This window comes from Toxotes jaculatrix, chromosome 5 (genome assembly GCF_017976425.1).
Source record: "Toxotes jaculatrix isolate fToxJac2 chromosome 5, fToxJac2.pri, whole genome shotgun sequence".
NCBI lineage: Eukaryota > Metazoa > Chordata > Actinopteri > Toxotidae > Toxotes > Toxotes jaculatrix.
The window spans coordinates 23182697-23208288 of NC_054398.1; the positions used below are offsets into that span (position 1 = coordinate 23182697).

The following is a 25592-nucleotide window of genomic DNA, read 5'->3' on the forward strand; positions in this document are numbered from 1 at the left end:
GCACAGAAGACCAAACATCAGAAAGGAGAGATTTTAGAGATGAAGAGAAATAACATTTTCCAAACTGGTGTTCATCACACGTGGGAGCTTAAATCCAGGCCTATTCTGGACATAGTACTTTATAAAAGAAGGGGTAGGAAGTGCATAAATCAGAGTTAAAGAAGTTAAAGAATAAACTAAAGACGTTTGTTTTTAAATTAATATACTGTATGTGTTACTACCCCACCGTGACCTGAGGTGTCTGCGTCGCCTCAGACCGTCGAGCAGACTCTGGCAGCATGCTAAACATGATGAAGTCTCCTGCTACATTAGATTGAAAACTGTTTTGGCTTCAAGTCAGTCAGGCTGTAGTGAAGTCCATTACCAGGGATGGTCTTTCTTGTGGCTGTCTTTGCGGTGAGACCCCCTGTTGTGTTTCACTATGCAGCTAAAATCCTGCTTGTTTATATTCCCTTCACAGCTACAGTAATTATAACTCTGAATTTCTCCACAAACCCTCCTGCTTTCTTTTTATGCTGCCATTCCTCCTTTAGAGATAAATCTGTGTCACTTTACTAAAAAAAAGTTTAAGACAAGGCTGTCTCACAATTTGTTGGTTTATTACGTGCGATAAAACTCATCCCTGAAGGATCTTTTGATAGCAGATTCCTCAACAGTGCTTCCATTTCTTTCCTTTTTCTATTGTGCCACATACTGCTGATTTTTAAAACAATGGAGGATGGTGTGTTTGTTGAAGGGTTGGAATAGAATAAAAAAAAACTGGAAGTTAGCCATGCAGATAGTTCTCATTCCAGAAACAGAGCAGTCAACAGTTTTCATAAGGACTGTTTCCTCAGTGGAAAGCAGTTCCTGTTTACAGTGAGGTCTCTGGGTAAAGACAGAGCAGTAACTGCAGGTTTTTGAAGCAGTGTATTGTTATCTCGACTGTAATCGTAGTTCTTAGTCATACTGCACGGTCAGTTTAGTGGGATTTGGTTCAGCTGCTGTGCAAGTTGAGTAATAGTTGTGTTATCAGATTGGCATGAAGTCATTATCAGTGGTCTTTTTGGTCCAGCCCTCACTGGTTTGCCTTTTTTTCTGCTTTTGTGAGAGTCTTTGTGTGTCTCTGTGTATCTGGTTCACTGAAAAGAGTTTCAGACAGTAGAAGTCCTAATCACTGTCTTTGTGTCTTTGTGCGCTTTCACAAAACATAACTTTTCACATGAAGCACCTGAACACAGAGCCTCATTAATCAGGTTTCCACAAGTCGGTGTATAAATAAAGTTGAACAAAGCACACACAATCCAAAATAACCCAGTGAAGTACAGTTACACTGAAAGCAAAACAGGCTGTTGTGGATAAATGAATGAATGGATGAATGAACGATGCAGATGTGCCATTGACAGTGTCCCACCGAGTGTGTGGCTGGGTGGGTGAATGAAAAGGCGGGGAGTGGCCGGTGGAAGTTTGAACATGTTCCCAGGCTTTTTGTCATTTTAATGTACACACACTTACATCTGTTTGCATATGTCTGTGTGTGTGTGTGTTATATCATTGCTGCTTTTGATCCTCTGTACGCACAAAGCTGCACTGAACCCACCTGACAAAGCAAAGTATGTTGTATTCCCCCTCTTTACTTCTGTGAATTGGTTATTTACCATCTTCCTCTTTCCTTTCATGTCTCTACGCTTTCACTTACTAAAGCCTCTATAGTTCTTTTCTTTGCATTAATCAATCCCAGCTCTCTCTTTCTCTTCCTGTGGAGGAGGCAAGGAAAGCTAGCTACTGCAGCCTAATTCAAAATGAGATATAGTTCAATTCAGTAATAATTTCATTAACTTTAAGGGCACAGAACAAGATGCTGCATAATAGTAAATCATAATTTATTGCATTAACCACTAAGATAAATCAATACAGTGGAGTCTTTGACCTAATCTGTACCTGTTTTGAGTTTCTTTGAGGAGAAAAGTTTGGAAATCTGGGAAAATGGGAAGAATCTTTTTTTTCCATGTTTTTTTTTGTCGCAGTTATTTGCTTTATTTTGCCCTGTACTCTGTATTTGTTCTGGTCTGATCTATACCCTGTTCTCTGCTGCAGTGACCTGATTTCCCCCATGAGAATCATCTAAGTTTCATTTAATCTAATAGACCATAGCAGCACAGCTGACTGATGCTGCCGCTGCCATATACTGTGGTGATATACAAGGTTCTTCATTGTGCAGATGTCCAGATGCAGAAGTTGTGTTTCCGTGTTTTCCTGCTGCATCAAGAGAAAAGTCTTGCAAGTTGTAGTTTTGAAAGAAATCAGAGTTTTCTGTTACATTATAGGCGATTAGCTCTATCTACAATCTACAGATAACAAGCTGCAGAGTCTGGATGCAGCAGTCTGGAGAAAGTTCAATCCAAAACACTGAACTGAAGCTTTGGTCAAACTTCAATCAAAACCCAAGTCAAGTGCTTTGGATCTTTCTTCCATCTTAATGATGAACCTTCACAGACTTAAAGGCTGCAGCAGTGCTACTAGGAGATTTTAGTTTAGGAATAAATTGTGAGTCTTGAAATTAAAACAAGAGACTTTGACACGTTATAGAAGTTAAGTCTGAGGTGACTTTCTGCTCAGCAGGTTCACTAGAGGGTATTGTAACTAGGCAGAAGTCATGATTAATTAATACTTGTCATAATTCAGTAATGATGTTGAGTAGTTCACCGGCCCTTAGCCCCAGCAAAATGGTGCCAAACTGGCAACTTGGAGTCAGCTTGTTATTTTTAAATGAATCCTCAGTTTTACCATCTCATAAAGAATAAAAACAAAGGTGAATAATCCAGAAAAATCTGTGATATTTCTGGGAAAATGGTAGGTCGAAGGTTGAGCAGTCAGTAGATCAGCAGACTCTTACATAAGATTACAATGAACTGAGGCTGTAAATAACTTTAACATTCACTCTGTTTAACAACCTGTCTGACCGCTCACGCTGTCTGACCTAAAACTGAGTCTAGCAAGCTAATTCTCTGGATGCAGCTCTAGAGTCACAATACCCATAAATCTGCAAATACTGTGCAAAGTAGGATGATAACTGGGTAAAACTACATAGAATACGCCTGTCGTGTATAGTGTCGGTGTCCTGGTTCTCCTGTATCACTACAACCACTCGCTGTGTCTTCTCCCTGATGCAGCAGCCCTGCAGAGAGAAGATGAAAGCGCTCTGTTGCAGCACGCTGCCTCCTTGCCTTTATCTTCTCTCCATCCCACCCACCCACCGCACCACAGCACCCTGGGCACATGGCACACGGGGGGAAGGAGGGGGCTGAAAAAGAAGGGGGAGGATGACGGAGACGGAGAAGAGAGGAAAAGGGAGGGTGAAATTCTCGCTTAAATAATGGACAGCGATGGAGTCATTTTCAAACGAGCGTGCTCCCAAGTGCCCCAGTTTCGGGGGGTTTACTGAAATTGAGATGAGGCTGGTAATGCCGACAGAGTTTACTCTTCTTGAAGGCCGTCTCTGCAGTCCTCAGAAGAAAAGCCGTGCTCCAGAAACACTTCCTCCAGGGGCAAAGCAATTCTCCTGCCATATCCAGTCGCCTCTCACCTCCCCAGCAGCTTGTTCACCTTGTAAACAAAAGGCATGAAGAAGTGTGTCTGAGTGCCCTTGGAGCTCTGACTTCCGCAGAGATCCTTTTAAGGTGTTTAATAGGCCGCAGTCTGCGCTGCTTATCGCTTCCTCCCAGTAAACAATAAACAATCCCTAACGATCCCTAACAATCCTAACGACCGCGGCACTCACAGGGCAGAGGTCAAGGAAGAGCAGAGTCACTTTAGAGTCCCTGGGCATCACTCACTAAGCAAGATGTCCATGGTGTTCATTTTCAGTGGCATAAAACATGAGATACTGATCTAACGTTCAGTCTCTGAAACTAACTATATATTATTATTATTATTATTATTATTATTATTATTATTATTATTATTATTATTATTATATATTATCATAATATAATTGTTCCCTATACTCAAATGGGGAAATGGTAAAATCGTCCTCTTGCCGTTACTGTAAACTGAATATCTTTGGGTTTTGAACTCTTGATCATTGAAGCCAGACATCTAATGATGTTTTTTTTTTTTTGGTGTTCTAAATTTCCTTTGGACATTAGCGCCTTCTTTTAGACCAACTGATGAATTGAAAATAACTGACAGATTAATTAATTCAGAAAACTATTTATAGCTGCAGTCCTGATATGCTGTATGTCATGCCCTTTTTTTTGCAGCTGACTGTGCAATTTTGTCACAGTACACGCTCTTCGACATTCATCTTACCGTGCTCATGCTTGTTTACTGTGTTAAGATAAACATAGATGCGTCGCTACTATCACTGCACCATCATGACATGGTTGTTAGTTAACAGCAGTTGGGACGATCCTGTGGCAGAGCTGTCGTTTTATTGTTAAACGTGGGGTTTTTTTTTCTCTAAATGAACACTGTGAGGATCCGGAGGTTTCGCTCCTGTGACTCTGAGTGTGTGTTTGTTTGTGTGAGCGTATGGTATATGTTTGTTTGTTTTGGGTTTACATGTGGTGAGAGCTCCAGTGGCCTGTTGTGATGTTCACATCGGCGCCGTGCATATTTGTGGCATCGGTGGCTGCTGCCTGATGCAAAAATAGACCGTGCTGCTACTACGGCTGAGTGAAGCATCGTCCTGAAGTCTGAAACACGTCGGGTCAGAAAAAGGGAGGCACAGAGAGATAAGATAGAGAGGAGAGGTGAATGATGAAAAAGAAAATAAGGCTTGGTAGGGGAGTAGGGGAGAGAGGTAGAAGTGAAGGCAGCCAAAAGAAGCAAAGGAAAAGAAAAAATATAGAGAGAGGTAGAGTGGTTTAATATTACAAAAATTTCAGAGGTGAAGATAGAAGAAGAAACAATGGTGGCTCAGTTTCCAGAAGAAAGCTCCATCTAATTCGAGATACGAAGAGGAAATAATGGAGTCTCACAGGAACACCAGAGTGTCTTGCTTTAGGTGGCTTCACCTCCTTCCGATGTTTCCTTCCCCCAGCAGACACAGATAAGACAGGAGGAAATGCCATGCTCCTTTATTGAATTAGTTTGCCAAATCCACCGTTCGTACAGAGCACTAATTCAACTTCCCCTCTCGTTCTTCCCCTGGCACTTTAGTAACACAATACCCCATCCACGAGCACAGAGATCGGACGATAATTCCACAAGTCCTGCCATTTTGGCTCTCAAGCCGGCGTTCTCTGAGTTATGAACAGTAAGGCGACTCTCAGTTAAAGAGTTATTTGTTGTATTTTTGGACAATGAGGACATGGAACTGGCCAAACTGAAAACTGGATTTCGTGGCGAAAATATCTATAAATCCACCGTGTTTATCTCATAAATTTGAAAGCAGTATTTTTGAGGAGGGAGTAAGCTTTGCCTCCAGAAAGGTTTGACCTGAATATGGCAAGATGCTCAGCTAAAAGCTGCCAACCCTGGTGTTGAGTCTTTGCAGATGATGTTTTCTCCACAGCAGCACTGTGGCAAGGCACACACAGCTTCAGCTTTTTGTCTCCCGATACTGATTCTGATACGTAATCTCAGGGTTTCTGCTCATATTAGTCTACTGGTCCAGTACCAGTTCTCTCTTTTCAGATTTGGTAGGCACATTAAAGCTGGGCTGGGCTGTGTTGGTTCAGGTACTGGTGAGATAAATCCGGTCTGAGTGGCAGATCTGTGCATTTTTCAGACGCCAAAACACTATGAGACAGTATTTTAGATCTGTGAAAATACAGAGCAGTTTACCATTAGGAAAATTTGTCATGGCCACCATCAACATTAGTTCTGTCAAATTATTTGAACCACACATGCTCAGATGTCGTACATGTCTGTCCCTGATGTGAAAATTAAATGATGACCCTTATCAGCCCTTTCTCAATCTGCTTACTGGTTCCCATCCAGCTCCTTTATTTTTAGATTAACTTAAACATCAGCTTTGAGTTTTCGTTGGCTGGACACGATGTTGGCTTCGGCGACTCAAGCATACTTGTCAGCAGACTGTCAGCAGACTGAAGGGTGAGAAATGATAACCTAAGAACAGTTACATAAAGTATAACTGGAGGCCCCTGCTCGCTCTCAGTTAGATGCACCCCAAAAGTGGAATGTGTATCATCGTCTCGCTGTATGAAAATCATGAGCATCACCTCGGTGCTGCTGAAAGGGGATGGGCGTTTCAGGAAGGACATGAATCACAGCGAGCAGATATGGCAGAGTAATGTGATTCAGTGGTGAGAGGGTGATGTGAGGTTCTCGTTGTAGAGATGAGGTTTCAGCCCACAACTGAAGACAGAAAATGACTCTGCTGCTCTGACTGAAGTGGCCAATCTCTCTCTCTGATCATTTTTGACCTTCCAGACACAACAAGCCTGATGTGATTGATGACATTCTTTGTACAACTTTGTTTCACAAGACCGCAGCAAATTTGTGACGCTGTGTCCCTTATTAATGTATCCTGTCTTTGGATTCAAGATTTCTCAGCGTCAAACTGTATTGCAGACGGTTCTGTAAATTTTCTGATTACACTCAGCTGTGCTCTTTGTGGCACGGAGAGTGAGAAAGCCAATGTTTCTAATGAAATTTAAGAGGGGCTAAGGGGCTAAGAGGGTCATGATTTGCAGAAGTTGAGAAAAGTCAAACTGGGAAAAGGGGAAGTAGTCAGTCTTATTTAGTGAGCACTTTAGAGCAAGCAATACATATATTTTTACAGGGTAGAAAAAAGATAAATAGAGAATAGATAAAAGAGCTTTTGTGTGTGAATGTCTGGCTTTTGTTTATTTGTTCACTGTATGTCTTTGAATGTTTGAGTTAATTTTTAGATGCGTTGAAAACAAACGTTGCATAAGAGCTTTAATTCTTGTCATTTTATAAACTGTAGTACTTAAATACTACACTGTCGACAAGGAAATAAAAAGCAACAATGAGCTCGCCGAGGCCTGTTGAACTGAGATAATGAAGTGACTTCAAGAGTGTAGTGGAGGAAGAAAAGAAGATGAGAGAGAGGAAACGCCTGAGGTTGTAACCAGCGTTCCTTTCCCCGGCTAAACCCCCAGTAAACAAAGCTCAAGCATGTACACACAAATACCAAAATCTACTCTCACCACATAATTCCTCTTCACTGAATGCAACATAAAAATGCAGAAATTGCTTCTTGTGGATCTGAAGTGTCGACTTTGCAGAGATTTTGCAGACACTTTGACCCTGGAGAAGACCAAGTGTGCTGTCTCCTTTTTAATCCTGCAGTAATGCAAAGAAAGGCTGCACAATGAGCGCTGAAACAAACCAGTATGCCTTGAACCTTCTGGAGGATTCATTCCCACTCTTGTGAACAGTATTTACTTGTGACACAGTTGCATTTGCTTTGCATTTTCTTTACGAAGATTCAAATCTGTTGTTTTGCCCTGCCAACAGTTCAAAACCCTGTGATAGACGACTAAGACTATCAGCAAATATCCACGTCTTCGAAGCTGAAAGCAACAAATTATTTGGCATTCTTCTTAATGAATTCTTAAATTCATCAGCAACTGTTTTCAAAGTAATTAATCGGTCAATCAAAACAATGGTTTCTGTTCTTGTTGCAAGTAAATATATCTCCTCTCTATCTACAGAATATGTCGAGTTAACAGCCTTCATGTAGTCTCCACACACACTACTGTATGCGCTCACACTACAGACACACACACACACCCCTCCCACTCAAATCCCAAATTAATCATCTCTCGCTGCAGCACACACACTGCATCATGTAGGAGTCCAGCTCTCATGGGATTAACACTTCAACACACTCAGTCGTGGGATTTTCCCACACCACCTCGCAGGCTGAGTTACATTTTCTGTCAGTCACACCGCGCTGCGTTACAGGCTCACCGCCAGCTCCGAGCACACTCCCAGAAACTCGCAGGATTTGCCAAATGCGGAGAATCTGTGGTGTGTTAGAGCCCTGGATTGGAGCAAAGGTGGCTTGGGGTCGATTAGGCGTCTTAATGTTTGTTGAAAGGTGCATATTTTTCTTCTCAGGCCGTTTTTTTGTTTTTTTTTTTAATCTGGGGGCTTGTAGCAGAGGTTGAAACACTCACATGCAACTTGCTAACAGCTACCCTGGCAGAGACAGACAACATGAAGCTAGGGCATTTATGAGGTATGGCTGGACTGACATAGACAGTAGTTGCACTCACACACAAACAGACACACACATACACACACACTGCTCTGGAGCCAGTTGTTTAGAGCTGGCCGAGTAATAAACCTTTCATCGGGTGGTGTTAAATACAGACCTGTATGTGGCTCTGTAGGTGTTCATCCAGCAGTTTTTATTCACATTTTGTTTTTCAATTTGTGAGAAAGAAGAAAACCAGAGTAGACACACCAAACGTAAAACAGAAAAAAAAGGCACAAATATTGAAAAATACATTTTATGCTTGGGTTAGATGGAGAAGTTGGCCTTTCAAAATAGAGCAGATGCGATAAAGACAAAGATAGAAACCAATATTTGTGGTGATGATGCCACTGTTGCTTCTCACCGTTGCATGTCTCCACCTCCACCAAAGAGCTAAAAAAAATCTAGTGTATAAAAAAAGTGTTAATGTACATAACCACAATACCTTGGTTTGATTCTAGACAATGACTCTTGAGGCTACTCAGCCTAACTGTTTCCCCATGTTTCCAGTCTGAATGTTAAACTACCAGCCGGTTCCAGCTGCAGACAGAAGAGTCAAATTGTTTCTCTCAAAAGTAAAAACACAATTTTGGGCAGGACTCAGCAATGAAATACCACAATGTATGGGAGGTACCAGTGGGTGGTTAATTATGCCATCCCATCATGTCTTTTTGAATAAATTCTCCTAAAGGATGTTAATGGGAACATGTGCACACATTTACAGTACAAATTTCAGAAAATCTCTTGTACACAACATTTTAACTATAGACAGACACATAGAGGAGGCAGTTTGTTTAGGGCTGCTGCAGCAGAAAGCACAAAACTCCAGCTCTTTTACATTTTAAGGTCCTGTATCTCAGACCGGATGGCAGGAATATGAGGTGTGGATTGAGGGGGTGATCAGTGTCACTTGCTATCATGAGCTCTAGGCGTGTTATGGCTCTGTCCGTTCATGTCGGACAGACTGGGTACAGGGGGGCCGATCATTTCGGAGGCAGTATGTGTGATGTTGGTCAGTTTAAGGGGGACAGTGCTCTGAGAAAGTTTCATTTATGGACAGAAGTGATGTGTTGATCAAAACCAAGTTTACTGTTGACAGTGAGTTGAAGATACTGGAAGTTGGTGACCTGTTTTACTGTCTTGCTATGGATGGAGGTGTTCAGTTCAGTCCAGTGCACGGTGTGTTTGAGGTTGTGGAAACTTCTCTTTTTACCTTTCTGTCATTCTCATCCTCCTTCCCCTCATGTAGCTCACCTCCATCCCTTCCATTCTCACTTTCCTCCCCTCCATCTTTTGTCTCCTTCTTCTACCTCTTCCCCTTCCCTCCTCATTGTACCTCTCCAACTTCTTACATCTCCCTTATGTTTCTGTGCTTGTTGTCCTCTTCTTCTTCTCTTTCCCCTCTCTCTCTCTCTCTCTTTCTCTCTCCACCTCCTCCTCAGTGACTGTGGTGGAGGGCCTGTTGACAGTCCTGTGCAGTGGAAGGAGGCTTTTATTGGGCCTGTGTGTTCAGCCCTTCCTGAGGCCAATGGGATCCAGATGTGGCCCGGCACTCTAGTGACAGCAGCCATTTATGGAGAGGGAGAGAGAGAGAATGTGTGTGTGTGTGTGTGTGTGTGTGAGAGAGAGAGAGAGAGTGTGAGAAAGACGCAAGTTGCCGTCTTCTCCACGTGCTATCTAACTTCTCTCAACACATGTACAGATGTGTTTGGCTGCGTGGGATTCGTACTGTAGTTTTATGTTCACATAAAAGCAATAAATGCATTCAGGCACATTTCTTGAAACGCTCAGACACATGAGACTCTCACACAGAGACGACACACCACAAGGTCACAGGTTGGAGATATGAAGTGGCCACTGCTCCCCAAAGTGCCCTTGAGCAAGGCAGTGAACTTTCACTGTCCATTCAGTGTGTGATTAAGCCGCCGGCTACATGTTTATTGTTATGTTGTCTTTCTTAAGCAACACCAGGTAAGACCAGTTAGATTTTTAGACCCTGTGAGGACATTCTGGACATTCCTTATATGTTCAAAGGCCTGTTTTTGGTCTAAGACTGGGCTTTAGAATAAAGGTTTCGGTTCAGCAGGGAGTTTTAATGGCCTGTGGTCTTTGTTGCATGTCATCCCACCATCTCTCTCCCCGGGTCCCATGTCTGTTCATTATTATTAATAATCTTACAGTTGAACTGAAATTTGACCACATTTTGCGTAAGGAAATAGAAACTGTGATGATACTGCAGCTACTGCGTACGTTTTTCCAGTTTTCGAAACAGAACAAAAGCCACATATTTTGTGGAAACAGTGTCTAAAGCCGCATCTGAAATCACTCCCTGTTTACTAATGTGGTCCACAACATTTACTGTACACCATTTTATGAGTGTCGGAATTCCAAATTGATGAAAAAGATTTTTAACCCATTTCCCAAATCGCGCCTCTGTTTCCAAATAAAAGCAAAGAGTCAAAAACCTTTTTTTTTTTTTAATCATTCAGTGGACGGAATATTTTTTCATCCAGATGGTTGCGGAGATGAGATGGGATCCAGATGGGATTCTGGAAATACCTTCAGATCGACAGTAAGAGTTTTTAAACAACCTTCTGGGTTTTTTAAACTGTTGGTTTATTATCTGTTTGAGAAACTGATGGTGACGTCAGTGACTCAAATGTATGCAAATACATTAACTGATGAACACTGATATAAGGCATTTTATATTATCATATTTAAACAATGATTGTTTTCATGGTCAATTGATTATTTTCTTGATTAATCATTTGGTTAATTAACATCCATTAAAAGTCTTGTTAGTAAAGGTCCTCACAAGTGCAGAAGCACAGGGGTGTGTGTTTGTCATGTATTATTCTGTGTCTCTGGCTTCCTGGACCATAAAAGGAAGTCACATGACTTTCTCTCTGCAGAGGTGTGCCCTTTTTTTGTGTGCATGTGAAGTATGCATGCAGCTGTGTGGATGTAGTGATGGGTCCCTGTTGAAAGGATGACCCTGAGACAGCCACAACACACAAGAATGAAGTGCTGCAGATGACAAATGCTGTACATTCATGCAGGCACATCCTGGATGTGTACAGGGACACTGCTCTTTAGGCACAAAGAAGGCCCACTTGTGCTTCTTCATGGATGATCCTGAATGTATATGTGCAGAGGGATTAGGCTTCTTATTGTACAGCATGTTCTGAATCTCTGGAGTGTCAGATTTTCCTATGTAGCCAAGACAAACGATGACTTCTTGTTTATTTTCTGCTTTTTCATCAGGCACAGCCATGTCAGCCTGGATCACTTCAGTGGTACACACTTGCAGTCGGTGCTGTATTTCAGTGTAAAATATATTAACACTCACTTGAGCACAACCGCATTTATTCAGAATAAGCCTTTTATATTTTACAGCTGTGTCTGTCATACCCCTTTTGTGGATCCACAGGCCAAAATCAGCTCGTTGCCCAGTTTTAAACCTCCTTGTGGTCAAGTTCGGCAATAAATACTGGGCATTTACTCAACTGGATGATAGTCATCGAGCAAGCTTGTTCATGTCAAACACCAGTCATTAGGCCGTGACGTTAACTGTTCACGCTCACCACATGAAACGAACCTCCATCTCGCTGTGTCACCTAATAGCCGAGCACTATTAGCCAACAACTACACGCACATGGAGAGCCATGATGAAGCTGGCTCTTCAGAAAGCTGAAACCAAAGAGAGTTGACTCTGTACGTGATAAAAATGATGTTGCTCATTTCAAAGAAAAATTTAATGAACAGTTAGATATATGGGTAATAAGCATATTTACGTGTTTGCTGATAAATTAAAATATTAATACCACTCTCACGTCTCTATAAGTAGTTTAACTTGTAGCTTTTACACTTTGTTTTTCATATTTACTAAACAAATGAGATATAATATGTTAATAAGTGAACTTTAGAGGCGCTGAAGCAGATTTTTTTTTTACCTGTGGACAGAGCAGGCTACCTGTTTCCAGTCTCTAAGCTAATCGCCTGGTGGCACTAGATTAATATTTAACAGGCAAACATGAAAATGGAGACTAAATAAGACAACTTTGTGATGTACTGTTAGACAATGATTGTTAATTATTTGGTAATTATTTTGTGTTTGTGTCTGTTTAACTGACTGTACTTAAAGTTTAGCCAGTAAATGAGATATATGGTAAGATTTAAACAAGAAATAAGGTAAAGATGACCTTTGATAAAAGCCTGCAGGAAGTAAGGATCTGATTGACAAAATTAGTAAATGTGTGCAAAATTTCAGGCCACATCAAAACACTGTATTAAATTTCTTTGTTTCTCCGTCACCCAAACTACGTCAGCTCGTCTCCACACATGGTGGCTGTTATGAGGAAGCCCCCTCAGTGCGTGACCTGTCAGGATTATGTAACTTTACCCCTCCTCCTCCTCTGTCCTCACCTGCCTTTCCCTCCCTTCATTCCTTTTTTCCTAGAAAGGAGAGCTCATCCCATGTGTGTAAAGTAAAGGAACGAAAAAGAAGAAAGAGAAAAGAAGGAGTCTGGGGAGTCAGGTATTATAGAGATGGACAGAGAGAAAGTTAAAAGCAAGTTGTAAGGATGTGATTAAGAAAAAAAGAAGCTCTGACTGACCTGACTTCATTAGCTTTGTTACTTGTGACTTCTACTTGGACTGTGAGAAAAAGTGATGTGCATTTTTATTATTTAAATTTATTATTTTTATTATTAACAGATTACTCATAAATAACAATAATGGTTATTTGCAGCTGTAGTTTAGCACGTTGCTGATGGGCGTTTTTGCAGAGATGAAGGACTAACACCACCTTGTGTCCTCTCTCCTCCTGCAGAGGATCAAGCATTGCAACCTCTATTTACAGTATTAGTCAGCCTCCCAGCTGCTTGTGACAAACACCAGTTAGTCCAGTTAATGAGGGCTTGTGAACATCCAGATGCACGTGATAGTAGTTTACCAACTCAGAGTTGAATGGGTCTCAAAGAGATTAAGGAAGCAGATACTTGAGCTGAACGCAAACACACACGCACAATGTTGTCATTTGTCACATCTTACAGCTTTGCTGCTATGAGTGGCAGAGCTCCTCACAAACACGATGTCCTGCGTGAGTGTGTGTTTTCAAGCCTGGCCGCACACCTCGAGGAACGGCTGGCATTTAAAGCTACTTCAAACCACACACACACACTCCTACACACTCACACACACGGTCTGTTTTCTCAGCTTGCCATGTGAAGTCGAGCTGCACCTGTTACCGGAGGAATGTGATGTGATGTCATCTCTCTGAGCGGCGAGAGCCTCTTGTGAGCGTGGAAGTAGTAAAGACTAAAAAAAAAACCGAGATGGACCCCAGGGAGAATCCACACAGCATGAAATCATCATCTAAAAAAAATGTTTTCAAGGCATTTCTGAGATTCAGTGGCCCCAGATGCTGCTTCTCTGCAAAAAACAGGGATGAAAGATGGATAGTGAAGACAGAAAGAAGTAAATTTGCCAGCTCCTTATCTACATTCAGCCACTGCTAACATAACACACCAGAATCTCTGACCAAACTGTCAGCAGTCAAGTTGTATTGTGGGTAATGTAGGCAGCAGTTTTTGATAAGGTAGAAGAATGTGTGCAATAAAAACATGGATATAGCATTTTTCTGTATTGATTCTGAACCTTGATAAACTCTGTCTGTTGTATGTCCGACAGTTTTAGATGAGGGAAATGCTAAGTTGGATGAGTGCTCTTTTAATCTCAGCCTATGAGAAAGATTAACTGAGTTTAGCTCTTAGTCTTACCCCCTACAGCCCTCTTTGACTGTGTCTTTCTGTGTTTTTATCACACTCTAACATGCATGTAGGGCACAGAAATACTATGGGAGCAGGCGTCTGCTTTAATAATGACCCAGTGGGCTGAAGTTGGCCACTCTGGAGTAAACCCGCAGTAAGCAGTCCAACTATTGAACGCATCTTTGAAAGGGGAAGCTTATGATGAGAGGACAGGGCTTTGACACGTGTTATAAATCCTTTGAAAGTTCTTTTGGAAGAATCTTTAATAATTTCTCCCTAATTTGAGAAAGGTGGCTCTGGCTCTCATGTTATCTTAAATACCTTAAAATACATGTTTCTAGAGAACTGTGCTTGTGTGTATGAGGATTTTCTAGTTGCTGTATGTGTATTTTACCAGTGGTGAAGCTGTCAAAAGTTCACTTTGCTGTGTGTGATTGTTTGTGCGTATGAGCAGTGAAACTTGACAGTCTATTCCTATCAGGTTATGGCAGTTTAATGAAGCGGCAAATGGAGTAAGTGTCTCCCACCAAGCATGTGATCTTGAGCGCATGTGTCTGTGTAAGTGTTGACATTTACTGTATCTGCTGCTGTACCAAACATCTTTCAGTGTGTGGTTGTTTGATAGAAGATGTGTGTGTAAGCTTGACTGACACTGCATGCAGACAGTGTAGCTGCACTGCGGTGGTTTCTGGTTTTGGTTTTGTTAGGATGAACTGAATTGGTGGAAGAAGGTTGAGCATGTCTGCCTACCTGCTGGTTTTAAAGCCAAAGTCACAAAATGAAACTAAACAAACCTATTGTTTGGAATGGCTCTGTCCAAACACAGCAAGTGAACATCATGAGCAGTGTGCACTACTACAATTTACAATGCAGTGTATTAGGCCTTTATCTAATGATTATTTTGATTTTTAATGAATTTGCTGATCACTTTCTCTATCAACTGATTGTTCATTTTGTCTTCAAAGTGTCAGAAAATAATGAAAAGATGTTGATTAAACATTCATTACATGTTCAAAAATTTTATCATAGTTTCTCAAAGTACAAAAAACTAGTTTCAGCTCTACAGCGAAATCTAGTAATGTCAGTTACATGTATAACTCACGAATGGCAGCTGTCAACCAACGTCCCCTTTCAGGTTTTGTTTTCATGTTACAGTCAGCCAAGGAAATGACCAAACCATGACGAATGGAAAAACAATATTAATTGTAAAAGGGTTAGGGTTCACCCAAATGTCATGAATGTCCCTGAACCTTGTGATATAAGCCACAGAGTTTTTGGAGATACTGAATTACCTTATTTGACAAGGTTACAAGACAATACTTGACTTTAAGTCCCCCTGTTTAGCATTTATTAGCCATATACAAACATTTAATAAATGGCTTATAACACACTATAATAAAGTGATCAAATGGAAGGAAAGAAATGTTACTTAAAATTATTCAAATAATATAAACCTGTTAAAATAAAATGAGACCAAATGTGAAGTCATGGATAATATTGGTGGTCATTTTTACATTTACATACATAGATAACAATTGATTTGACTAACAAAGGGACCAGTCTACCATGAAACATCTCCTCTAACTAAATCTTACCCAGGTCTCCCCCACATCATGTCAGCTCCCTCTGACCTGGATGTTCATGCAGGCAAAAAAGAAAAAGCATCCTGCTGAAACAGGCAGTCACCATCACCTGGACATCAGGGCTCTGCAGCCAGCATCAATACTTTTAACCACTCAGCACTCCATGAAACAGAAAAAAAAAAAAAACTGGCTAATGGAAGCGAGCCCAGCCGTTGTTTTGGCACGTCTCCACTTGTTTTTCATAATCTAGGTCACCTAATAGTTTTTGAGAGTGTTTGGAGAAATGCTGCATCTGTACTGGGGGGGAGGAAAAAAAAAAAGAAAAGTGAAAGTAAAAGAGAGGGAAAGAGCACCAGGTTATGAGCATTAGTATTTGAGCTGATTTTAGCCCCTGCTTTGATGAAACTCGTGACATGCTAATTACCAGGCTAGCTCCCATTTTTGTCTGCCTCCTCTCAACACGTAACGTGCTAAATCCTGCTCCGAAATAGCAGCACCACTGCTTGCTTCCTCTGAGGCTGAAGAGCTGGGGTTTTCTGCAGCAGCAGAGGAAACAACTGGCTAACGTAATGTGACAGCGTGGAAGAGCCCACGGGGGCTAACACAGGGCATAAGCATACATTAGCATACTGGTGGTATGAAGCCAAAGTTGCCATTTGGACATAAGGATACAGACACACACACACACACAGCAGGATTAAGCCTCTGGGTCAGTACGTTTGAGTCAACATAAAATCTAACATATGGCTGGCTAAGCGCTGTATCTTTGATTTGTGTAAATGGACACTGAGTGGAGTTGTTTTTAACACACTTATGCTGGTTATTCCTGGACTCCATATGGCACCACAGGCTACGCAGTGAGGGCTGAGGTTAATTCAGTTTATAGTGAGTCATGTTAAATTTCAAATTGAAATGACAATTTAGTCCTTCAAGTCTATGGGAACTGCAAATGCACCAAGTTGGTATTCCTTGTCCTTGGATCTTTCCTCCAGGCAACATGCTCCTTTTAAAGAGTGCAAACATGAGCTCACAGTTTGCTGTGTTTTTTTATGTCTGTCAGATACAAACAACAAATCCAAGAACTGTCTCAAAAGATGTTTAGCAATAGACAGAAGGAAGTTATTGTAGCGTATGTAAAGAAAATAGTGTCGTAATTCTGTTTTCTTCTTGTTTTTTTTGTTCACAATTCTTGGATTGTGTGATTTTTTTGGGGGGGGGGGTGGGGGGTTCTTCAGGTGCATGTTCTTAATCTTGTCAAATAAAAGTACAAATTTGACAGAGAGCCAACTTCAAAATTGCTGTTAACGTTACAGAACAATCGTATTCATGCTATAAAAAAAAACCTTATCTGATGGTTCGAAATGAGAAATAAATTGTTGTCATTGGAAACATTGGGTCAACAAAACATCAGCCTACACAGTCGTTGTCATTCTATAACATTACCTGACTTCCTCCCTTGCTCCTGTCATGCTGTTACCGGGCTTTGTCACTTTAACATAAATGCACTGTATGTTGTTTTGGGCCCCTGTGCTTAAACTGCTGCAGCTGTTGTTCATCTCAGGGGGACAGTGTAATTTTTGCCTTCATTCAAAAGTAGAAATGAGGGTAAAGAAAGACGAATGTCTGAGGGGTACCACAATGAAACAGACCAGAAAAAATGATGTTTCTGTTTTTGTTTAGTTTCATCTTCAACCCTGCCCACTCCTTTTCCCACTCCACACACACACACATACACAGTAATCACCAATTCACAGTGTGTGTTTTCCTGTGCTGTGGTCACAGCAGGCGATGACCATGAAGCAGAGTTCACCACTAAATCATCCAGACACTGCCGCCCTGCTCATTAATCTCTTTCATGCACACACAGGACACACATACACAAACTGCATACGGCATGCTCCACGCATCCACACATGGCACACATGTATACGGACTTGCATGGATTACCAGCTCGGTTAATACATACATCCTCCTGTGTGCCCAGTGCGTGCCTTCCCTGCCTGTCCTCTTCCCCCGTGCATCTTTTGCCGGCAGTGGTTTTGATTGTCATTGACAGTTTCCATTAGAGTCGGACTCATTTCACTCTGAGTTCAATTATTTCAGGAAGTGGATTTTCCTCTAAAACTCAAAAGTGGAAATATTTTGCCACAGAGGGGCTCTTATATCCAGAAATGATTGAGGATGAAAGGTCTGTCATTATCATGTGAATTGCAGTTTCGATTTACATCTTGGATTGAGGCAACTGAGGGAGAGCTCACTGTGAGTCCACTCGTTCTCCCTCTGTGGTGTCGACTTTGTGTCTCGACCCAGAGACTTTTATTTTAAAGCCCCAATGAGGATCTGGCGAGAAGAAAGAGAGAATCAAGGGATGAAAAAATGGACAGATCAAGCTTATATATATTTTTTTCTTCCTTTCCTCTCTCAGCATGTTTGGGCTGTTAAATGTGTGTCAGGTTGGCGGTGTTGGGGGTGGGGGGATGTTTCTGAATGAATCATTACAGAGATGAAAGGCTGATCCAGTAGCAGGGTTTTACTTTTGTTAACTGTGTTATTCCAGAGCTGTAGCGTTCACCCAGCAGCCACAATCAATTATCTGACGCCCACTTCTCTCTCTCTGTCTCTCTCTCCCTCTTTCCCTCCCCCATCCATGTCTCGCCTTTTCTCTGCTGCTTCTTATTTAGTCATTTATCATAACTCCCAAATACTGATTGCATCAGCCTGAAATTTCTCTCCTGCTCCTGTATCTCTGAAATATGAAAATATGTTTGTCTCCGTCTCTAATGTCTCACACTGGGCTCTTTCTCTTCTCTTTCTTCTGTTACTCCACTTTAAATTTTAATTCTTTTCTCCCTTGTTTTTGATCTTCTGTTGTGTCCTCATTTCCTCTCTGCTCATCTTTTGTCTTCACCTCTTCTCTTCACTCCTTCTTCTTTCTTTTAATCGTCTGCTCCATCCTAGATGATCTTCCCTCCTTTCACCCTCTCCATTTTTTCTTTTTTCTCCAGCATCTTTGCTATCTCCTCAGTCTTTCTTTCTCCTTAATTGTCTCTCGACTCGTTGCTCCTCCCCTCTCCTCTCCCTGTTTCCTCTCACCTCACCTCTCTCCTCTCCTTTCCTTGTCACCTTCCCTTGTTTAGATTTCCTGTCTCCTTTCCTCTCTCCTTTTCACCTCTCCTTGTTTCCTTTCCTCATCTTATTTTTTCTCCTTGACGCCTCCTCTCTCCATTTCCTCTCCTCTCCTCTGCTTTCCTTGTTACCTTTCCCTGTTTCCCTTCCTTGTGTCCTATTTCATTCTCCCCTCCCCTTTTTTCATCTCCTCTCCTCTCCTTTTCATATTTCCTTTGTTTTCCTCCCCTATCCTCTTCTCTCCTTTCTTTACCTCCTCTCCTCTTTTCCTCAGCTCTTCTTATTTCCTCCTCTCGTCTCCTCTCCTCTACTCTCCCGTCCTTGTTTCCCTATCTCTCCTCTTTTCCTCTCCTCTCCTAACCTGTTCTGTTGGGGCTCATCAGGCTCCTAATGAGAACCTGAATGAGTCCCCCAGGGGCCTCTAATGATGGACTTTGTGTGTGTGTTGTGTGTGTTTTTGCAGAAATGCCCACAGACTCCCACGAGCTGTGACTGTGTCTGTTTTCAGTTCTGCAGTGTGTTTGCCTTCATAGGAATTTGGCAGTTTAGTGCATGGTTGACGTGTCTGAGTGTATGTGTGTGTGTGTGTGTGTGTGTGTGTGCGCGTGCATGCTTCTTGTGGGCCCCATCCTGAGCCTCATGACCTCTGTTACAGTGCTGTGATTGGTAGCTTTTCCCTTTACTCCTAACACATTTTTTCACTCCAGTCCAGAGTTCAGTTCCCATCATTAAGTTTGCCTGTAGATGAACAGTTTTCAGACCCTGTAACCAGGACTTAAATATGAAAAGCCTTTACTTCTATTTGTTGGCAATCCTGTTTGATCTTTAATGTATATTTTGTTACTTGAGAGATAGAGGACAATAGGAGAACAACACAGAGTACACTTAAAGCCATTACACACTTACAATATCCATACATGCATTAGTGCTGCTCTTATCTAAGCGTCAAGCTGCTGTACCTGTCAAACATCACATGTGTCCACGCTCATATGTTGACCTGAAGGTGACTCTTTTCATTTTCTCCTCAGGCCTTTGGGAACGCCAAGACAGCCCACAACAACAACTCTAGCCGCTTCGGCAAGTTCATCCAGGTCAACTACCAGGAGAGTGGCACTGTCAGGGGGTGAGACTCACACACACACACACATGCATGTACAGAACTAGCATACAAGTACACAATTCACCGACCCACTATCACAAGCAGGCAGGCACAAAACTGGGATCATTCATGTTTAATAATTCATCACTAATCAGTAAATTAATGGTTAATCATCATGTAATGATTGTGTAAAAATAACTTTTAATTAATAATCTTCATTGATCACATGAGATCATGATAACAAATCAATCATCTAGATGTTGTTTATTGATACTATATGAATGTATAGTTCAGGTTGATCATTTTAGAATATTTAGTTTGGGGTTTGCATATTAACAAATAGATAGTAAAGGACTGAGAAACTGACTGCAAAATTTTCCTTGTGGTATGAGTAAAGCAGCATTAGTCAGTTAGTAATGATGTTATCTTGAGATATTCTCCTGTGGTTTATGTGACAAGTTGCTGGCAACTCTGAGAATCACTTCCTTAGCTTTCATTACATCTTTGTAATTATTGAAGCGTGTAGCTCTGTCACCTTCTTCCCTGTATTGTTTTAACCTAATATCAGCGGAGAATTTTCTTACGTGGTATGTATGTGTGTGGCATTTTCAGAGCCTATGTGGAGAAGTACCTGCTGGAGAAATCACGTCTGGTTTACCAGGAGCACAATGAGAGGTGAGTTCAGACAACAGGACGATTCACATACAAGCAACAGTCCGACATCAGACTGACAGCAGAGTTTGTGGTGGAGATACAGTTTGGACTCTTTTACCAGGGCTGATTTAGAGTTGCTGAAAAAGTTGTTGTACGTATGTATGGATGGTAGTTTGAAGAGATGACATGGGAATTCGTCTGCATTTATTTTGATCATTTAAAAAGGTGACAATCAAAATAAATAATTAGCCAATACATTTATTTTAATAATTCCATTTGCAGTTTTTCTTTTACTTGGAGTAACTGTGGTTTACATTCAACAGCTTGTTTGCAATTTCTACCTGTTTTTTGAAATGTGCTCATTTTGAGAGAACCCTGCTCAATTTAGGATGTGTGTGGACATAAAATCCATCTGAAACTCAGTTTAGACACATCTGTTCCTTTAGGAAATTACTTCTTTTTCTGTGGGAATCTCTAAAAATTGAAAATAATGAACCTACACTAACCCTGGCTGATGTGATGCAGCCATAAATAATCTACATCAGAAACTGGAAACTTTGAGAACCATATTGTCTGTTTGAGAGTAAGATGTCAAAGCCATATCTCTGTCTCAGAAACTCAATACTGAAATAACCTTCATTTCCTCTGCTAGCTGAAGATATATCGGGTGTCCATCTGAAATAGCCTTCTGCCCTTTCCTCAACTATCAGGTTTCGGTCTGAGTTTGGTCGTTTGTTCAAACAGGACATGGTTGTCTTTTAATCATTTGCTTTTACATTACACATCAGGAGTCTTCTGGAATATGTGAAAATAAGATTGTGAGAAATTTCACAGAGGCTGGTTATGCTCCCCGTTTAGTGTAACAACAACACTGTTTGTCTCCCACCTCTTTTTCTTTTCTTTTCACACACTCACATACTGTATAAACCCACTTTGTTTGAATCACTTTTCTCCCAGGCAGACTCCCAGCTGGTACACACACACACACACACACACACACACACACACGCACACACACACACGCGCACGCGCACACACATACACAGTTTCCACCTGCACCCACACATCTTTAAAATAATTTGTCTTCTCTCAGACAACACACACACACAGTTTCTTTTCTCTGCCAGCTCTATCCCCATATCTCTTCCAGGCAAAAAAAAAAACAGTCACTGATCCCACCGGCATAATGGCTTTAAGAGGAGAGAACAAAAACAATGTAAAGCCCTCCACTGGTCATCTAATCCCTCTAACCCTGATTGGTCTGAGGTTTCTATTTCATCCTGTTGACAGGCCCTGGCGGCCATATTGATAGGGTGGAGGCTAAAGGCGGGACCTCCCAGACGGCTCAGACCTGGAACAGAGAGGTGGTGGGAGACCGAGCAGGCTGATGATAAACTACAAACTACCTTAAATCTTAAAGCCCGTTCCGTGACAGGTTGCCTTTATACGACCCCAGCAAAGGATAAAAGGCATGAGGGAGGGAACTGGCTGAGCTTTCCAGGGATGCTGTCAGGCTTTATGACTTTGCACTGTGATGGGAGTTCTTCCTGAAACTGTTCATACTAGTAGACACTGTCCTGGTGTTACTAACTGAGGATTACTGTCAGTGGAAACAGTTGTAATTGGTATAAGGCTGTGTATCATACTGTAATTTTACTAAAGTGAACTTTTTTTTTAGTCAGTGATTTTACCTTCAAGACATGAAAAACCAATATAAATTAGAAATATAAGTATTGCAAGATACTGATACTAGAAATAAGCCAGAACTGTGGTTTGAAAACAAATCTTAAATTTAAGCTGTTTCAAATGCTTTGTGGCAAAGAAATATCATGGCATTGCAGGTGGTGCAGTTGCAGAATTGTCTCAGTTTCTCATCCCTTTTCTGTGTGAACACAGCGTTACAGGACTGACTCACTGAGACACAACCACAGAAAAAGACTGTGAGCTCTGCCTGATGTCACCACCAGCCAGCCAGGACAGGAAGTTGTATTTTGATAAACACGACCTCAGCTTTCACACTGTGAGCAGGCCATATTGTACTTTTATTGAAGGCCACATGGGCGCACTTTAACGAACGTGTGATGTGTTGGGGTCAAGGGCACTGGTTTTCAGTTTAGTGTCCATGTGGAAAGTCGCCGCATTAAGGGAAATAGCAAGTGCCCTTTGCCCTTGAAACGACCAGATCCATCAAACAACCTGATCTGCATGTGTGTTTACATTACAGTGTGCCGCTGTGACTTAAGTTAGCCAACCAGCTAACTAGTTTGGTGACTCATTCAATGTTCATTACAAGGAAATGTTAAGTGAGAGTTATTTGAGGTGTTCAGTCCATTAATTATTTAAGTCTGTAGTGCATAAAGCTCTGAGAGAAACAAGTATTTTAATATTTTAGTGTCTTTGGGAGATTATGTAACAACTTTTCTTTGTCAGAGAGTTGTAAGGATAGAAAATGCAAACTTAACGTTAATTTGATGTCAGCAATGAAGTAGAAAACACAATAAAACAAATAAAGTAGCTTGCTGGAAATGTGTTAAATTACTGTTTAGGGGTGAATTTCTTTAACCACACACCACCTTTGATAAACATCTGTCAGTTTGCTAATATGACAAATAGTCCAGTGAGAGACAGCAGGTAGTAGCAATGATAATTGCTAACACAGACAATGCTAAGAAAGTATCCAGAAATATATGTCATCCACACAATAATATTAGCACGTGGAAAATCATGCTTTTCATAGACCAAACACTGGATGTAGCCTGTGCCAGATGTGTTACATTGTCGTGCATTGCTTGATTGCAGTGTAAACAGATGAAGCTTTACTCCAAAACACATACTGTGCCTGTACAGAATTTAATCAGTATTATTGATCAGTCACACAGGATCATGAAAAGAGACACTTGTTTATTTAATTTGTTTTCTCTGGAAAATTATAAGCGTAACAACATGACACGTTTTCCAACCGAAGCCATCAGTCTACTCCTCTGTCAGCTGTCACAGATTCCCGAACTGAAACTCTAACACGTGTCAAACACAGCCTGACGAACCTCAGCAATATTCATTAAACGGCCGACTGCAAACTGTCTTAACTTAAAATGGGAGTTTATTCCTGCAGTGTCAGTGCAAAACCACGGCTCTTACCCAATCACTGGAGCTAACAGCCAGTTCTGTCTGAGCTAACAGGCAGGTTTCCTTCCTGAGATAATGATGATTTTTCCATGCATTACTTTTCATTCATTTTTTTTTAAACACAACAGACGACAATGAGAAACAACTTCTCATGTTAACCTCCTTGTCAGTTTTTTGCCACCTGCCTGCTCACATCTCACTCATGACTTCTGCTGCCCAGCATAAAGTTGTTGTATTAATAGAATGTGACATTTGTGGAAATAATAGAACTTGCCATAAAGATTTTATTAAGTAGCTTATTAGCATTTAGGCATTGATACTACTACATCTCCTGTGCACAAGTACTGTACACATGATTCAGTTAAAAACATACACATCCTTCTCCCCTTCTACCGATTACACTCTGGGATTCCTTAATATCCTCCCAGGACTTCCTAACTTTCCACCACTCCATCAAACGCTAAGTGTGCCTGTGCAGAGAAGTGAAGCTTGTTTCCATCTGTAATAGAATTACATCTCAGCGCGTTGGCCGAAGCCCCAGCCTTTGTCACGGCTAATCAGAGGCCCTTACCTCCAGCCCACACACGACACTGCTGCTTTCTTTGACTTGAAACGTGAGCCCGCCGGGTCGAAGGTGTGACTTATTTGTGACATGATTCAGGTTTGGGTTTTGAAAGAGGCAGCAGATAGAGGGTTTTTCACTATACTCTGCTCCAAAGCTTTGAATAGAGTCTCCTCCTCTGGCGTCATTTCGGTGGAGCGAAGAGATGTGAAAGCTGCCGTCCTCAGTTCACCCCTGGGGAAATTTAAAATATTCAATAAATCAATACAGGAAAGGTGTTTTTGTGTTGTAGAATCATACCCTCTAACTCGTTGTGTTTTGTGTGTCTGTAGGAACTACCATGTGTTCTACTACCTGTTGGCTGGGGCCAGTGAAGAGGAGAGGAAGTCCTTCCACCTGCTTAAACCTGAGGAATACCACTACCTCAACCAGGTCCGCACATGCAAACACACACACAAATACACAGAACAGTGCATGAAGTGCATACACTGTTGTACAAATTTCCACTTCATTTTTTTAATGTGCATATGTGCATGAAAACTGGTGGATGGAAGTATGATCATTCACTGCAAACACTTACAGAAAATACAGAAACAAGTAGACAAAAGGATTGTGATATGATAAATTTTCCATACAAATTGTTAATGGATAAGATACTGGGTTTTTGGCTAATTCAGCTTTTCTCCCTGTTGGATCTTTACTTATTATTTATCATTAGTGGAGCACTTTTCAAAACTGAAGTGTTGATTGCATCAGCCCAGAAAATGTCAGCCCTTCATCTGTATATATATGTGTGTGTGTGTGTGTGTGTGTGTGTGTGTGTGTGTGTGTGTGGCTGGTTGTGTTTACATACTCATGTGCGCATGCCAAAAACCCCCACATGTGTGCATCTTCTGCAGTCGGCAGCAGATGTGTGCAGGATTCATATTCCCCACTCCGTATGACTGCACACTGGGGAGGCAACAAAAAAAAGAGAGAAACAAAAATATGTTCTTTGTTCATCGTCTTTGGCTTCCCCAAAAAAGTAACAGTTTTTTTTTTTCCCTTCGTCCTCCCTTAATCTCCACGACAACAAACCCCCACCTCCTTCGCTGCTGGCTCCCTGTTACTATGCAGCTCTGTTTCCATGGCAACAGCAAGACTCAGGAGTTAATCTGGCACTGGCTTGCTCTCGTGCAGAGGGCGCCGACAGTCGCGTGTGTTTGTGTGCACACGCATTTGTCTGAGCGTGTGTGTGTGTGTGTTTGTGTGTGTGTTCCTGACAAGCAGGCACACACAAACACACACACGCTCACACATACTCCTTACACAGACAGTGTCACAAAGGAGCAAAAAATGATTATCCATATTTAGCTCTCTTCCTTCTCAAAGATGGATTTTGTTCTCTGTGGGTTCGTCTGTCACTGTGTCTGTCTGTGTGTCAGTGGTGGAACTAACTAAATTGACTCAAGTACTGTACTTAAAGTTGTAATCCTTAAAGCAACTATTCTCATTT

The 25592-nt window shown here is 41.4% G+C and overlaps 1 protein-coding gene across 9 annotated transcripts in view; it reads left to right on the forward strand.

Annotated features, from left to right (window-relative positions):
- LOC121181818 (unconventional myosin-IXAb-like) overlaps nucleotides 1-25592 on the forward strand; it is a 141662-nt gene that overhangs the window by 43916 nt on the left and 72154 nt on the right. For all 9 annotated transcript variants that reach the window (XM_041037983.1, XM_041037975.1, XM_041037979.1 and 6 more), the window contains exons 3-5: nucleotides 19685-19779; nucleotides 20368-20430; nucleotides 24430-24529. In XM_041037983.1, coding sequence (XP_040893917.1) covers nucleotides 19685-19779; nucleotides 20368-20430; nucleotides 24430-24529 — 258 coding nt within the window. The remainder of the gene's footprint in view (nucleotides 1-19684; nucleotides 19780-20367; nucleotides 20431-24429; nucleotides 24530-25592) is intronic.